The sequence below is a fragment of the Triticum dicoccoides genome, chromosome 3A (assembly GCF_002162155.2).
Source record: "Triticum dicoccoides isolate Atlit2015 ecotype Zavitan chromosome 3A, WEW_v2.0, whole genome shotgun sequence".
Lineage (NCBI taxonomy): Eukaryota > Viridiplantae > Streptophyta > Magnoliopsida > Poales > Poaceae > Triticum > Triticum dicoccoides.
This window is the reverse complement of record NC_041384.1, coordinates 558,462,074-558,478,947: the sequence shown is the minus strand read 5'-3', so window position 1 is coordinate 558,478,947 and position 16,874 is coordinate 558,462,074. Positions and strand designations below refer to the sequence as shown.

The following is a 16,874-nucleotide window of genomic DNA, read 5'->3' as shown; positions in this document are numbered from 1 at the left end:
TCGAAAAAATGTAGTACAAAATAGGGATGGCGGCATTGATCCGAAAGAAATGATGGTAAACCATTTGACTCAGAATCAGTATCCCCTTTTCATATTTGACTTGCATGTTTTATGAACAATTTCATATTCTATGATACAGGATGTGAATGCTGGTAGTATTGACATTACTAATACCATGCCAAAATTTTCAAATGATGTCTATGGGCGAGGGCGATCTTCGATCATGGCTGCACCGTTGATCCAAGGCAGATACGCTAATGCCACAATGCTAACATTTGCAAATGATGTGTATGGGCAACCTTCAACCATGTCTGCTCCATCTATCCAAGGCGGATTTACAAGTCTTTTACTTGGGGTTGAGCAGGATGCCACATTGTCCTCGGCTGCTAGAAAGTTACCTTTTGATGATTAGTATTACGGGCAGCCTATAAGGAGTACAATTTTTTTAATGTCATTTGGTGTATCTATGAATTATAATTGATGCACTGTAGTAGACTGAATTTTGTCTTCATTTAGAATGTTTGGGTATAATTTTGTACTACACTGAGTATGGTTTTTCATCATTTCTGGATTTCTGTGAGATTGCATTGATTATGCGACAGAATGTGTTAAGTGTTAAATCTTCAAGGCCGAGCACCTGCAATAGTTTTAGATTTCCAGACCTCTGATTTAAATCTTCGAGGTCGAGCACCTCATTCATATATATCTTAGATGAAAAAAGATACAATGTACAACTGTACATTATAGTTGGAAATTGTCAGAGAGAGCAATCAGCTATATACTAGTACACGATTTGTCACGAAGTCTACTCCAGATTTGTAATATCTCAAAATCCTACTTTTAAGTCTACTCATCAGGAATTATTGATGTTGTTTCCATGGCGTCAGTTGTCTTGTTCCAGCGGTGTACTTCGGGGTCTTCGTCCAGTAGAATGATGGCGAAGCATGACTGTTGCATGAGTAGGTGACCTCCTGTTTGCTCTTTGTTCCCTTTTCTACCATCTTAGCTAGTTGGACCAGGGGGAATCCTTGCCAATTTGAAAACTTCTCTTTCACGACTGCAAAGACATGCACAAATCGCATTGAATTATTAGCATGTGAGTTTGGTCAGATAGTTGTCAGACGTATAGCAAAATAATGTACAGTTCATCCTCCTGTAAGATAAACACCCTTGGGTCTGAAACTACACTTTCTTTACTCTGAAACTAGTGATGCAATTGATTTTGTAGCTCGACTGAGCGAATCAAACAATCCGATCAAGTACGAGCTTGCTAGGTTGCACTTCGTTCGTCCCAGTTTAATCAAAATATGTGATTAACATGTGGTCGTGTACGATTAGCAAATCAAACCTCTTACCTGAAGGAGCTAATTGCATGCTAACAGCCAAAAGGAAACACAAACTTTCAGACTTGCAAGGGAGGGGGTCACCAGTTCTGAACTGGGCGAGATGGAGGTGCGCGTGGGGGAGTGAGAGGCCGGCGCCGGAGACGGGATCACCTTGGTTTGGGCACACCGTGCCTTCCATCAGCGGCGGCGGCGGCTGCGGCGGACGAAAGACGCGGAGGCTTGGAACCGGGCGACTGCGAGACAAAAGGGCCGACTATGTGGGCCTCCGCCTCAGCCGGCCTTGCCTCGTGAGGGAGCTGGGATCGCACGTATTTGGAGCCGAGCGAGTGCTCCCGAGCCGACGGAAGGAGCGAACGGATCGGAATGAACTGCGATGTCGGATGTAAGAAGAGGACACGTGGACGAATCTGGGCAAGGGTACGCACAGGATGGACTTTGCAGCCGGTGTCCACGAAATTTTCTTCCCTATATTATACTACTCCTACCCCGTTAACTCGGGCACTGATGGAGAGCAATTCGTCGAAAGAACTAAAGTCGGATTAGGCTTTCCGGCGCACGTACCGTTGACTCCACCGCGACCGCGACGTCCATGCACATGGCGCCGTCGCAGCACCACGACCGGATCGCCGTCACCCGCAGCTCATGCATGGCTTTGAGCCGCCGGAGCACCGCCTCAAGCACGCCAGCCATAGAAGAACACACGCCCTCGCCGCGCACCTTGACCACCACACCGCCGCGGGACGCGCCGTCTGATTCTGACGATCTCACCAGCTCTGCATTCCGCGCGCCAAGCCGGCCCTTCCTCCCCTCCAGCTCCCTGATGTAGTCGACCGCCGCGGCGAGGACGAAGTTCTTGGCACCCTGCATACGAACGTGCAGAAGAGAAATGCTCGTGTCACTTCACTTGCGTTTGCAGTTCAGCGACCAATTGATGTGATCAACGTACGTACGTTTGGTGCCCGTCCCGGGGGCAGGAGGGCGCGGATGTCGGCGTAGCCCTGGCTGAGGCGCTCCCGCCGCAGCCGCTCCCGCGTGATGTGCCGGAACGCCGAGCTGCGCGGCACCTGCGGCTCGATCGGCTCCTTCGCTGGCGGCGCCGCTCGTGCTCCAGAAGATGTCCCCTGGGGAGACGACTCAAGGCCATTGATGCGCCTCGGCCTCAGGTACTCGTGCATGCTCCGGTGGACGTTGGCTCTGCCCCGCGCGCGCTGCCGCCGGCCCGGGGACGCCAGCGACGACGTCGCCGTACTACGCCGCTGGTACGGCGCGAAGGCGCTGCCCTGGTGCGCCACCGCGGGCGGGGGCGAGAGGAGGCCCATCAGGCTCATCAGGCCGTCGTCGTCGTCCCGGTCGACGGAGAAGAACCACTCGTCCATGGCTCAAGGACCAAGTTCTCCCGGTGGCCTCTGGGTGCTCTGAATGCCGAGGCTATGCTTGCACGCATGCCGATGTTGCCGCTGTTGGTGGTGCCGCGATCGCGCGCGTGTCTGCGCTTGTATACGCGGGCGTCCAGGTGTGGCGGCACGACAAAAAAAAGACCGAGGAGGAGGAGGAGGAGGAGAAGAAAGGTCGTCACGCCCGCGGGTGGTTTGGTTTGACCGGGCACACTGTTTGAAGGCTGGCTGGCTGGCTGAAAAGTGAAAGCAGAAGCAGCACGGCTTCTCACTGCAGCACTGCGTGTCTGCGTCTGCATGGTGTGTACGGTCTACGGTGTACCTGTTTTTCATTTAGAAAGACGGCCGTACAGTACCCGTGCGTAGTCTGTATGCCATGCATATACGTACGATGGAAGGAGCTCGGTGTCCTCTGCTCCGAGGCAACATCAGAACAGAAAGCACCGATCGATGGTCAGATTCAGATAGAAGGATTGAAAACTTCTACTTGGCCCTCCTTTTGTTTCGGCGTGCGGTGTATACGCACGATGCGTGCGTTGATTGCTGGCCGTAATGCGGTTCTGGGAGAGATGGCCAGTAGTATCCCGGAAGCTGCAGCCTGCACAGAACAGCGGGATGGTTTCTTTCGATCGCATGCGCATGGTTTACATGCTCTATATGGAATGTCTACGCACTCCGATTAAAGTTAAATACATTGAAGGTGACTCAACTTGTCCTGCATGTTCGGTTTGATGTTTAAAGTTGTAAAATACATAAAATAAGTGTTTGAACTTGCCCGGCCGTGTAAATAGGGTGTCTCCTTCTATATCCGCCCGTACATCTAACCCGTGTGGCATGCCAGCATGGCAGTGACCCACCTGTCAGTTGCTGAGAGCAGGGACAGTGTTGGGTACTCCGTGCGTGAGGATTTTTTTTAGCGGAAACCCCCCTCATGAAAAAAGACCTCAAACACAGTGTACGGTGGTGAGAAATAACATGAAAAATTCATAATGTAGGGGTATCGAACCTGACACTTCCTGATCAACTACGACTCGGTCTGCCCACTTGGCCAAAATATGCCATGCGTTCACCTCTTAGATAGAAAGCTTTGTAGACGCTTTCCACATATCGCTCTGCAAATTTTCTAATGTGTTATCTATCGGTTTTTTTAAAAGATCATGTTTAGTTTTGTTGCACGTACTTTGAAGAGCTAGACATGAATTTTTTTCAACAATTTATGGGGATTGAAATAGTTTAACCTATATTAGAAATTGTTGTCTAAATATATGATTCTGGACCACAAGGCACACACACTATTGTTTATCTTTATTGTATTTCTATTGTTAACAAATTAAAATACCTAATTATTATGGAGTATTCAGCATGCATTAAAAAGTATTGTGTTAAAAAAATTAATACAAATATTCAAAATGCTATAGAATGATTCTTAATACAAATTGGACTCGTTTTAATACAAATTTCCAATTGTTTAATGCAAGACGAACATTTTTTTTCAAAAACACGCTATAATTTTTTAGTACACGTGAAACATCCTCCAAAAACATGTTGAACAGTTTTAAAACGCACTAACAGTTTCTTCAAGTTTATGGCAATTGTAATTTTTCTTACATTATTTTTTTGAATGGTAAAATAATATGAAAATAAAAATAAATAACTTGAAAAATCAAAATAAAAATTGTGCGGCCCATAGAAGCGCCATCTAAATAAAAATTGCTTGAAGAGGTACATAGCAACCAAAGAGGACTTTTCAAGCACGGTGGCCACTGAGCATGTTTTATTAAAGGCTAGAAACTGGCACTTAAAGGTTTAAAAAAGAATTGATTGTTTTCACACTCAAAATTTATGCATGTGCTCTAAGTGACATTCAAATTTTGTTTCACAGTTATGCTATATTATACCCTGCAAAAAAGACAAAGATCCGGTAACAAAAAACAAGATGATTTTTGCATTTATTTGTATTTTCTATCTCTCACATACAAGCGCAAATTTTGATGAAAATTCACACACATATATTACCCCTCTATGTGTGCATGTACGAAGAATTTCAGAATTTTTTTAGCTATAAAAATCCGTTTCTTTGAACTTTGAAAAAAAAAGGACACAGTATGCCTATGGTCCAAAGTTACTTTTTGCATATCAATGCAATATATGGTGTTCATTCGACCGATGTTAGATATGTTTGATCAAATTGAACGGATGTTTGGTTCAAGCCACACAGTAGACAAGATTCCTTTTGTGAAAAAATAAACTCGGCATGCCGTACGCACAAAAATGTGACAATATTTTCTTAGGCAATCTGAAGTGTTGCTAAGAGTTTGTGAACCTAAAGTTAGACAAGTTTAGCAAAATTTGAGTGGCAAACTATGACAAAATTAGCCAAACCAAACAGGCCCGTAGTTTAAGAGTTCAATGACCGTCTAAAAGAAGTTGAGCAAGTTGGGTAGCCCATAAGCTGTATTATGGCATGCATAGGAAAATACTGTGTATGTAGGTTTTATATAATAGGTCGAAATGAAACAAGTGGGGCCAAAACTTCCCATAGCCGGGCTAGAGAATTAGCATCGGGACAGCATGCGATTAATTAATCAATATGGCAAAAATTCCTACAACATGCGATTTCTCCTCTCGAAATACCAGTACCACTCAGCCAAACTAGAGTCGCTGTGCAGACGTCCACTTATTTCCACCGGAGAATCTGCGGGTCCACGCGGCAAGCTCTGATTGGCCACGACAGGATAGCCAATCTCCCGCCTCACCCAATCCTGGTGGTGCCAAGCGATCCGCGGCCCCGCTTATTGTCGATATTTTCACACGTCGCCTTATTAAGGATACACCGTGCGGACCAGCACACGCTAGCCAAGCAAGACCCGAGCAAGGCACACTCTCCAGCACCAGCAGGCCGGCGGCAAGCAGCGCAAGCACAACAACCAAATGGCCACCATCAGCGCCGCCGCGGCGACCACCGTCGTCGCCCGTGCCGCCATCGCCAGGCCGCAGGCCCTAGGTACGTAGCGCTACGTGTCGCTGCGCGTGTGTGTGTTCCATGTGCAGCGTTCGCAGCCCAAGCCTGAGCTGAGCTGAGCCGATTAACCGTGCAGGTCTGCCCCAGCTGAGGACGAGGAGCGAGAGGGTGAGGTGCAGCTACTCCAAGGACGCCAAGGAGGCGACCCCTGCCGCCGCCGTCCGCGGGGCTGGCGCGTCCCTACTCGCCGCGGCGGGCGCGGTGACCGCGTCCGCGGGGCCGGCGCTGGCGCTGGTCGACGAGCGGATGTCGACGGAGGGCACCGGGCTGAGCCTGGGGCTGAGCAACAACCTGCTGGGGTGGATCCTCCTGGGCGTCTTCGGCCTCATCTGGTCGCTCTACACCGTCTACACCTCCGGCCTCGACGAGGACGAGGAGTCCGGCGGCCTCTCGCTCTAAGCTACACATAGTTTCCTCGTCGTCTCATGTAATCCGCTCGCGAGCATCGCCATGATCGGTGTAATGTAATTCCAGAGATGGATATTTGTATCTAAGCGTTTCCATTCTGAGATGTTTCGCCGTCAGATGGTTTGCTCGCCCCGCCTTGAAGACTGCGTCTCGCGACTTGGATGAATAATAAAAACATCCAAGGAAAATTTCACGCACGCACAGATAGGTCCAAGTTCTCAGTAAAATTGCTGATCTGTGATGGTATGTGCCATTTTGGCCATATAGTTCCTTTGCTTCTAGTGTACATAACTTTACATCAGCTATTTGATCAAACCCATATAACAGAACATATATCGGTTCGCTGCAACAGAATATTAACTTTTTGATCTACAACAAAATCTGTTGATGAATGTTGATTCTCAAGGTGCTCCAGGTTAGGTGTAAAAACTGGTGCCTACTCTAATGGTCAGCTGGTACTATCTTCAATATGATTGTCCTGAGTCACAATCTCTTCAGCAGTAACTTCTATCTGTTCAGAGATGCTTAAGGTGACCTCGGAAAAAATTTCAGTGTTTCCTTCGGACGAGCCACCAGTAGCATCAGTAACTTCTATTGGCTCAGAATCGCCAGTTACCACAATATTTTCAAGGTGCTGAGCTCTTGACCTGGTTTTCAAAGGCTCATCAGGTGGGCTTGTGGCTGGATGAGAGATCAATATTACAGAACTCGATTGAATCTGGACACTGGATTGGTCCACATAAGATTCATCGGGGTGCTCATGACTTCTAGAATTCTGCGTGTTATCCTCTTCGCCATGGTATGATATGCCAAGTTTCTGTGCATGACTCAATCCTGGACAAACTCCCTAGCAAAAAGATGTATCGCAGTCAGAAAAGAAAAACACACCTTCAACTTCAAACCAACGCATATACTAGATCGAAGTGACAAAAGATCTTAAAAGATCCGCTTGGTAAGTGTGGTATTCCTGTACAATAGCACAAGCACCATAATAAACCATAAAATAAGGCCGTCCATCTTTAGTTCTTACATATTGAACACTCGAACGCAACATCAGATTGACACGGAAACCATGCATGGCATTCGAAGTCCACTCCTAAACTACTCAGATAAAATATACATTCCACTGTTCAATCTCATCTTTCCTCACCTAGTGAAGGACCGGTAACAACAAGTGGAACGTTAATAACACAATTAAATATGCTCCATGCAAACAGTTAATATATCATTAAAGCAGATTCAATTTAAACAACATGTTCCATTATCGTCCATTTTCTTTCTGCAAGGCAGAGAAGGTGCCTAAAGAAAAGTTAATCAGAAATGCAGTAGAGCATACCTTGATGTAACCTCTTGTTGTGAACAAAACATTGGACAATGAATTTTGACTGGAAACAGTCCGTCTTTCATCAAACTGGGCACAGTTAGCACTTTGCTGTATACTGGAACCATCACCACTGCCGTAGCCACGGTCTCCAAAATAAAGACAATGCTCATCTACCAAGGTTATTTCGGGAGTAGCAGGTAACAAATGGCCTTCTGTGCTGAATATGTATCTGCAGAGTCAATGATACATGGTAAGTTGGAATGTTACATCTGAATAAGCAACTGAACTCAATAACTCCACAGAAGTCGTACTTACTTATATGGCCCATTTTCAACAATGTTATCAGGGCCTACAGCTAAATCAAAAAGAAGCCAGAGATATTTTACCTGCAATGTGTTCGTAGTTAGATTTAACTGGTACAGACATGAAATGACTGTTTTTTTAATTCATGTCAAGCATTCATACATATTATGATTCGGGAGAAGGGCTCGAGGAAATATAATGTGCACATAAATTTTAGGAGACACAAAGTAGATGATTATATTTCGTAGTTCGCCAGATCTAATCATAAATGTTAGGGTCCAGAGAAGAGATTGTTTTAAAGTTTATGGTTCACTCTCGTGTTAGTAGACTAAGATACCCTACAAGAAAAATGACTAAATGTTTAGAACTGGTGAAGAAATATAAGAGCGTTTAGATCACTAAAGTAGTGATCTAAACGCTCTTATATTTCTTTACGGAGGAAGTACTAAGTAGTTACCCATACACATGCTAATCTCATTTCTAACAAACTGATCTAGGTGATGTGCGGTGCTGGTCCACGAAAAAAATCATGCCAGCATTTTATTGGCAAAGAATATATTGCATATTTTGATATAAAATTACTTGCCGTTTCTGCAAGGAAAAAACTCTCCATGTGGTCATCCTGCTTGTGGGTTTCCACATCTGAAATGTGGCAGTAGCCGCAAGGACATTTAGCAGCATATTGAAGGCTTGCTAGTATATCCCTTCCAACATCAAGGTACCTGCAAATTTTTCATGGTAACAAAGTTATAGTTTTGCACTTAACTAAAAATCAACAGGTTCCCATCAATAATAGCGAAGGTGAACACTTCTTTTGTCCACATCAGCATCACATAAAAGAATCATACATGGAGAGCTTCACTCAGGTCTCATATGTCCCTTTAAGTGGTAAGAGCACTTGATTCTAAAAGATTGGTCTGTTTACACAAGAACAAACTATATCTTACTTGCAAAGAAAACACACCTATAATCTCTGGTAGCCTTGAATAGCCAATATGTGCTTTCAATCAACTCAGGCCGCAGCGGGTAGCTCCTTTGTCCGTTCTATGAAACATTGGAACATATCAAATGGTGAGAATAAGAAAGTGGTAAATACTCTCATTACAGCAGTTTTGCTAGGACCATATTTGTCTTTTAGAATTGATAATTCCATTTGAAGTTCAAGGCTTGCGGTGTATCCGGCCAGATTGAGGACCAAAAATTATTAACCCATAAACGCATAAAATTTATTCGGTTATTCCATTACCTGAACAGTGGATGTAGCCAGATTAAACCCTTCTGGAGTGAACCCATATTTTTTCCAGACGCTAAAGAAGGCAGCATGTGTTCGAATGGCAGGATCGACATCTCCAGCTAAAACCTTAAATCTAAGTAGCATAAGCAATTATCTAAAATATGTGCTGCAGAGCTGGTATATGTTCTGTTATATGAAGAACCCAAACCTGAAGTCCTGGCCAGAATGCCTGCAGACTATTGAATAGTGGCCAAACAGTAGCACCAGAATTCATATTTACCTCAATATACCTAACATGGAATTTTGAAAATTAGACATCAAACTTGAACATTCAACAGGAAGCAGCTGAAAAACTTACAATAGCATGAAAACATAAACTATCTGACCGTATATGCTGAGCAAGAAAACATGATTGAACTTATGTAGTTGTACGTTACAGTTTCATCATGTTATAGAGATCAAATTCCAATTTTGACCTTTAAAAAATACAACCTTGCAAAATAACCAAATATCCTCAAACAATGACATGATACTGGGGCTTAACAGCGTTGAATATGATTTAAAAAGTAATAGCATTTTTACCAAGGATCATGGTGGAGGTAGTGCATGGCAGCCTTGTAAGCCTCTTGAAATACATACAAGTATTCTTCATCTCCGAACAATAAATATGCCTGTTGATACAAAATAATAACTGTTAAAATCTATGGTAGGGAAGTCAAGAAATAGATTAAGAGAGAACCAACTAGATGATGAGCAGGGTTTTGGTCAAGCTATAGAATAAACATGTATCAAGGATTATTCAAAAATATCTGGCACGCCTATCTTATTACATTCGATTGTACAATACTTTTTTCCAAAAAAATAATATCTATGTTCTACATTATTTAGAGTTTTGGACACCTTCAGAACATATTCGTAGAACGAGTCGATGCTTGTGCCGATTCCTGCATCCTGCATGATGGTAATGGTGAATCGTCTTCAGAAACTAAGAATGCAAAGGGAAAAAATTGGAAGTAATTATGTTGGTATTGTTAGCACGGCCCCCAGACAAGCAAAAGCGACGATACAACGCAGAACAAACATGTTTCCACTCCACTGGCGTGACCAGTCATATCAATTTAATAAATAGACATAGTGAGTAGCATGGGACATGGTATTTATCCCAGACAGTGGTACATGCCTACACAAATACCATGAGCTAGCTTCTTGTACATCAAAGTGTTATACGGCAAGAGAGTGCAGAAAAATACATTTGGTGGCTCAAAAATTGTCATACGAGGATAACAATTAATACCTTTTGTGTCCATTCACCAGTAAAGACATTTATATGGGCACCAACAAGGTTGAGTTTCGACCTGCGTGCCCATATCCCACGCACTGATTTTTTTGCAACTTGCTCAAAAACTGCGATGGGAGTAGCAAATTTAACAAAGAATGATATAATGCACTAACAATAAGAAAGCGATACTACAAGATCAAAGCACAACACTGATTCATATTGCCAATACTGACCAGTGTTATTAGTCAACCGACTCAAGACACCGAACTCCAATGTCAAAGTGCCGCCACCAGCCGTCGATGTTATCTGGAGTAACATCCAGATGTCAACAGCAAATCTAATGTATGTTCATGTCCACTTAATAGCCAGGTAACTTGCTCGTGCTAGTTACAAGCATGAATACGAGAGATTAAGCAGGACATATGTGATGGTATTTATCGTCAAAAATTACTGAACATGAGTAGAGGTAATTCAAAAGTGATATAGAGGATTAGATGACACTCAGGTAATATGTTTAATGGTTACAAAATCAGTAGAATAACCATTCCAAAATTACTGAAGCAAAATGCATAAGAATTTTGGAACTCTCAGCAAATCTCAACATTATTGGTAATTAACATGTTTCTAGAGACGTTTCTCTTTGCAAAACTTTACAGCCAGCAAAAGGGAAGAAGAAAGAAGCTTGCCTTGCTTTCATCATCATCGACTCCATACAATAAATTAACAGATCCAAATGGAATACCTACAAGACAAATTGCACTAGTTAGGCAAACAATAGGAAATCAGAACACAATAAGAACTAAGAAACTTGAAAAGCCTTTTTGTTCAATCCATCATAAATGAGTGACCGAGAGATGCAAGGGGAAATTTCTTATCCAAACCAATTTGGTATACGTTTCTACCTGTGGCCATCGAAAGTGGCATTAAACACCAGTGATGCGGTGAAACCGGTTCAACAACAGCCAAACTCCAGTGGCAAATCCAGCATGTTGCCAAGTCACATATAAGATATTTTCCTTTTTATAAATTTGTGAAGTGTGTGCATGCTTGCATTATGAGTGTGCCGTCCATGCGTTTTCACATGTATGTGAGTGTGTATTGTTAAAATGAACATGATTTTCCTTGTAATTAGGTCTAGTACCACCACCCTGGCCAGTGAAAAATAGTCCAATGTCTGCTGTACTGATGGGATACATAACATATTCCATTACAAAAAGATACAAATAGACAAAGTAGTGAACCTGTAGGAGTGTCAAATGCAGGTAACAACCTCTGGGCCAAGTCAACGGACAAATGAAGTAACTGACCATCATAAGACTCGATCTCCATACCCTGTCAATGAATAGTTAATACTGGAATACTTGAGCCATATGCCCATATCTATGTTCAGCTTTTTTTGCAAAATAAAATACATTAAGTAAAATTTCAGTCATTCAAACTGATGCAGATATTTATTGGTAGATCGCAGCACTTGAAGCCATGCATGTGATGACAAGAGAAAGTTGTATATATACTTTCTCCACAAGGCATGTTTCACACACTGTCATGCTTCTTTGTGCTCCACCACTTAGAAATATGTATCCATTTATGGTCACACTTTTGTAGTTCAGACTGAGAAAGTTAAAGTGGAAGCATTACCTAACCTTCTTACATTTTTACTGGTTTCATATCGTATTGACTCTGCACACTTGATAGTTGAACAAATAAGGTGAACAGAGTTTAGTAGTAATGAGGCGTTCTTTGGTCACTTTCTCCTCTTTTTACAGTGGATTATTTTTCTTTTTAATGAAAACATTTTCTTCATTACATGGGGGTGCTTTTAGTGAAACGTGGCAAACTAAAGAAAAAACTGACACGTGACCACGCCTATTACTTAATGCATCACATTCAGCCATTGCAATATTACAAAATAATCTCAAACAAAAAACAGAAGTGTTGAAATTGGGATACAGATGGTCTAGAGGGACTAAAACTAAAATATTCCGCATGGTTATTCCCAAGTAATAAGTTACAGTTTGGTGTCAAAAGTAGGCATACATATTATCAATATGGTCTTGCAAATTTCAGTTCAAAAAAATGGTCTTACGTTAGTAGCTTTGTTTTGCACCACAGCTGCTGCTTCAGTAAGATTTTTATGCTGTACTAAAGTATATATTATAGTTTCTATCTATAAGTGTATACTTTTTCATGTCATACTAAAAGTGATGTTATCAGGAAATAGGTAAGAACATAAACAGTCACAGCAAAGATGAGATAGGATCGAGCAGACATACAGTGGCATAGTCACTGGCAATCAGGTGAGCTGATAACAGACCCCCAAGTATACGTATATTGGTTTCAAAAACTGAGACAGTTTTGTTCTGCATGCACAGAGGAAACATGATTACTCAAATGGCGTGAGTTCTAAACAACAATCAAGTGTTAAATAACAGACTCATAAATGCCATAAGGAAGAAACATTCTGATTTGTACACGCTGAAATTCAGACGAAAAAACAAGTACGCTAAGTAGAAGTAGAACAGTCAAATATAACGAATTAATGGGGTACCTACATAATAGATGGTATGTTTTTCAAAATCAAATTGCAATGCCCCAAAAAGGGCATGCTACTTCACAGCACACTGATATGTTTTACATAATCAGAATGCAAGGCTCCAAAAAGGGTATTGCTACTTCATGTCATCATTTGCGAAGTAGATCAACAAATTCATTGAGATAATAATAATTTGGTCAGCAAGCAGTTGATCATTTTGCTGCCCAGCAGAAATTAAGATATGAGAGTACTTCATTTTCTTTGCTATTTACTGGATGCATTTTCTTAACTCGGAAACTAACAAGCAAAGGATAAAATGCATTTCGTTAGATCTGTAATTAGTGAAACCAGATTCACTAAATGTCACTCATGTTTACTTACGATATCAAAGCGGACGTTCTTACCAACCCACTCCACACCAGCAGCAAATCTCTCCTTATCACCTAGTAAAGCCAGAGTATCCAAAGAATCGATCTGTTCAACAATGTTTGTTCGTGATTAATGATAATCCACTAAAGTAACAGATGTTTGCAAAAATACTGAGGAACCAGTTTGCTAGTTCTTACAAGAGTAAGTGCATAACCACCAAGGGAGTCTTCCCCTTGACAACTCAACGGTCGCAACTCATCAAGTGGAAAAGCATGTTGCATGTACCCATCAAATGCATGATAAAACATATCTTTCACCTGCATAAAAATATATACTTCTGTCTGTTAGCATTTCAACAAAGTTTAGGTCAATACAGGGCATTAAAAACTATGCTAGCTTGTTCTTATCTATACCACCCAAACGGGCAGATCCAATTCATCACAGCCATCAAACCATGTCAATCCAACAACCTAGATTGCTCCAATGGTGAGCTTTCAACACGTTTAGCGCGCAAATAATATTATACCAAATATCAACGCATGTGCTAAACTGCTAATCACACAATTAACACCTAACTATATACTACCTATTAGTATTAATGTGCAATTAATTTTCTCCTGATATCAACATGCATTGCACGTGGACATTTACTAGTGCCATTTAGAGACTCTCGAGCTATTGCCACTACTGCCGGCCAAGGTAAGATACTGTTAAAAACATGATCGGTTAACAAGTAAATACGCGATGTTATCTTGGTTGAGTACAAGAGTAAGACATATACTTGGAATCCTGGATAAATCAGATAACTGAACTGGCCTAAGCTGCAACTCGTAAAAAATGAGCTATAACTTGGATTATACCCCATATCCTGCCATTGGGAACATCATCAGAATGTGCCTCGCACAAGGCACAAAAAATTCAGAGCCTTACCCCAGAAATGCTTCATTACAAGATAAATTTAAGAAGGAATGGAAAAAAGAAAGTGAAGTCTTTTTCTCAAAACAAGGCAACCTCAAAAGCACCAGAAGGCCCGAAAATGGAGTGGTCCAGTGAAATTCATAAAATGATCCCGTCCAGTAAAATTCAACGGACATGCTCACAAGAGTGCCTTTGTAATTTGTAATTGGGATAGGGTGTAGGGACAGTTGCTTCAAGTCCCAAACGGTACCTCTGATGACACAATCTTTATAACTAATAACATGTGCCAGTGTGTCTCAGGAATGCCAAATCCAAAACTGAGCTGTGGTCTTTTTTTTCACTCAACTCTATATCTATATCTATATCTATACCTACTAATAAAGGGAGGTGATATTCTTGGTTTGGTACCAAATTTTCTTACATTTATTTGTCCGCCATACTGGTTTCGTCCGCTTTCATTTTCTATTTTTGTTTCGTCCGCTTGCTTCGCCATATACGTGCACGTCGATCTATCCCCAGCTGGCCCCTGGGCCGCGCGCAGTTTTCACATCGACCGAGTTGGTAGCTGGGACAGCACGGAAGTAGCAAAAAAATCGTTGCGGGTGGGGTTCGAACTCACGAACTTGCTTCCTATCTTAACCGCTGCAGCTACCTGAGCCAGCTAATGCTCGTGGTAGAGAGTTGGTTCGTTATAAACTTAAATAATACCACCTCGCTCCTGTACACAAAACTTCACCAATTTATATACATCGATGAGTTACCTCAACATCAGCAAGCCACCTAGATAAGAGGGTAAAGTGTGGCTCATTTATTCTAGGAACAAAGGAAAAGGAAAGAAAGAAAGACCCGATGGAGAAATTAACTCCACAAATTGTGATGCCCAATGAAGTCCACAAATTGTGATGCGTGGCTGCATAGGCCAATGAAAGAAAAGAAATAAAGACCCGATGGTGAAATAGAAAAGAAAGAAAGACCTGATGGAGAAATTAACTCCAAAATTGTAATGTGTGGCTGCACATTGCCAATAAAAACACCAGATGAAGAAATTAACTCCACAAATTGTGATGTGTGGCTGCACGTGCCAATAAAAATAAAAAGACCCGATGAAGAAATTAGCTCCACAAATTGTGATACGTGGTTGCACATGCCAATAAAAAAAGATAAAGACCTGATAATGGCCACAACATTGTGGGAAGGTCTCAGTGGACATGCAATTAATATATGCGTCGTCAATATACATTTCTGCTAGACCTCGGCGTGCACGCTCCAGCTAGCGTCGGGTGTCACCATTCGGATGTTGTCGTGTTGTGCTGATGGACGTTTTGGTGGCGCCGTTCGAATGTTGTCATGCTGCGCTGATGGACATTTTGAAAGACGCGCTAATTTATATCTCCCGGTGCATCGCACGGGCACGTTTGCTAGTAGGCTTAAATAGCAGACATGCTCACAATCGAACAATGATCTTGAGTGGGGGGAGGGGGGGGGTGGGGGGTGTATGGATCTTTCACTAAAGGTGCCAGCAATACCCATGAATCCAAAAAAATGTGCGCTGACAGGAACACTAACAGTGCCTTATGGCATCTCACATCAGGCATGAAAAGACCGAAAGTGATGGTTATATGATACATCTCCCAAATGTGGTGGTTTCATGTGGTTTACTCCGCCCCAGGTAGTGAACTCTTGAAAGTTGATTCCTACAACACACGTTCTCCTGGAACAAACAGTGGGTGCGACGGAAGCCAGGAATCTAACAATGTTTCCAGGAAGAAACTGTGGGGTGCGGCAAAAGCCATGAATCTAACAATTTAATTAACCAGACCAAGTAAAGTGATCAATCCGGGGAGCCTAACACCAGATTACCAAACCAGCTAGCAATCGAACTGAAGCAAACGACACCGTTCAGCAAGCCGCAGGGAGCCGAACTGTAATGGAATCACGGAACTAGCTATACTAAGCTAGGACGGGCTGCGGCTAGGAGCGGCGGATCTGAGGGAGGGGCGGGGTACCTCGTCGCGAAGCAGGCGCGCCTCGGAAGGCGTGACGCCGTCTGCGACGGCGGCGCCAGGGAGCAGAGCGGCCGCGAGGATGGCGGCGGAGAGGCAGAGGAGGGGGGAGGCGCGGCCTTGGCGCCGCAGCCGCAGCCGCATCGGCTGCATCATGTTCGAGTTTGGGGACGGGCCCGAGAGACGAGGGGGAGCCCGGGAGGAGGGAGATAGGACTGCCAGTGCCAGGACCGGGTACTCCGTCTCCAGGAGACGTGTTTTTTTTTAAGATACGAGGAGACGTGTTCTGAAAAAAGAAAAACATACCACCGTGCTATGCATATTGATATTTGGCAGAATATTAATTGCATCTTGATATTAGATAGAATATCCTAAACAAAGATATAGAATATCCTAAAAAATATGGGCAGTGATCTGCGCCGGTGCGCCGGTCCAACTGTTGGGCCGGTCGTATCTGGAACGTTAGTTTGTCTTTTGCACACCGTCAAATTCAGCCTTTGAATTGTTTTTTTTCTCAATAGAAAATCATGTCCAATCCAAAAGAGCTATTCGTCCTGGACACCCCGCCATGGACTCTCCAGGGGCTGACCTTGAAGCATCACCAGCTCGCCGCCGGTCGCCGTCCTCGCCCTCGGTCGCCGATCGCCGGTCACCGTCCACATCGCCGTCGGTCGCCGTCCTCGCCGCCGGTCGCCGTCCATCTTAGTCGTCGCCGTCGTAGCACCGCCATGCCGTCGGCTG

General features: G+C 43.3%; 2 protein-coding genes across 3 annotated transcripts; one reads left to right on the top strand and one right to left on the bottom strand.

Annotated features, from left to right (window-relative positions):
- The first annotated feature begins 5,575 nt into the window (after nucleotides 1-5,575).
- On the top strand, nucleotides 5,576-6,286 carry LOC119269172 (photosystem II reaction center W protein, chloroplastic-like). The gene is made up of 2 exons (XM_037550947.1): nucleotides 5,576-5,744; nucleotides 5,839-6,286. The coding sequence occupies exons 1-2, from the start codon at nucleotides 5,672-5,674 to the stop codon at nucleotides 6,159-6,161; spliced, it is 396 nt and encodes a 131-aa protein (XP_037406844.1). The 5' UTR covers nucleotides 5,576-5,671; the 3' UTR covers nucleotides 6,162-6,286.
- An 89-nt stretch (nucleotides 6,287-6,375) lies between these two features.
- LOC119269171 (alpha-mannosidase I MNS4-like) lies at nucleotides 6,376-16,354 on the bottom strand. 2 transcript variants are annotated; one of them, XM_037550945.1, is made up of 17 exons: nucleotides 16,137-16,354; nucleotides 13,410-13,529; nucleotides 13,225-13,317; nucleotides 12,584-12,670; nucleotides 11,552-11,642; nucleotides 10,997-11,052; nucleotides 10,544-10,616; nucleotides 10,326-10,435; nucleotides 9,932-9,982; nucleotides 9,614-9,702; nucleotides 9,240-9,321; nucleotides 9,044-9,157; nucleotides 8,762-8,841; nucleotides 8,384-8,519; nucleotides 7,810-7,880; nucleotides 7,507-7,723; nucleotides 6,376-7,017 (listed from the first exon to the last, which is right to left on the bottom strand). In XM_037550945.1, exons 1-17 carry the CDS (start codon nucleotides 16,287-16,289, stop codon nucleotides 6,619-6,621), a joined length of 2,022 nt encoding a protein of 673 aa, XP_037406842.1. In that variant the 5' UTR covers nucleotides 16,290-16,354; the 3' UTR covers nucleotides 6,376-6,618. The 2 variants fall into 2 exon arrangements, with proteins under 2 accessions (XP_037406842.1, XP_037406843.1); XM_037550946.1 differs by lacking the exon at nucleotides 6,376-7,017 and adding an exon at nucleotides 7,067-7,320.
- Between the last annotated feature and the right edge of the window lie 520 nt (nucleotides 16,355-16,874).

Bases quoted from the DNA above. Each gene is read 5' to 3' on its own strand.
- LOC119269171 (XM_037550945.1), bottom strand. From the start codon at position 16,289: ATGATGCAGCCGATGCGGCTGCGGCTGCGGCGCCAAGGCCGCGCCTCC. The intron at 13,318-13,409 runs GTAAGAACTAGC...ATTGTTGAACAG, and splicing joins GTGGTTATGCACTTACTCTT to ATCGATTCTTTGGATACTCT. The intron at 8,842-9,043 runs GTAATGGAATAA...AATGTTTCATAG, and splicing joins TGGCTACATCCACTGTTCAG to AACGGACAAAGGAGCTACCC.
- LOC119269172 (XM_037550947.1), top strand. From the start codon at position 5,672: ATGGCCACCATCAGCGCCGCCGCGGCGACCACCGTCGTCGCCCGTGCC. The intron at 5,745-5,838 runs GTACGTAGCGCT...TTAACCGTGCAG, and splicing joins CGCCAGGCCGCAGGCCCTAG to GTCTGCCCCAGCTGAGGACG.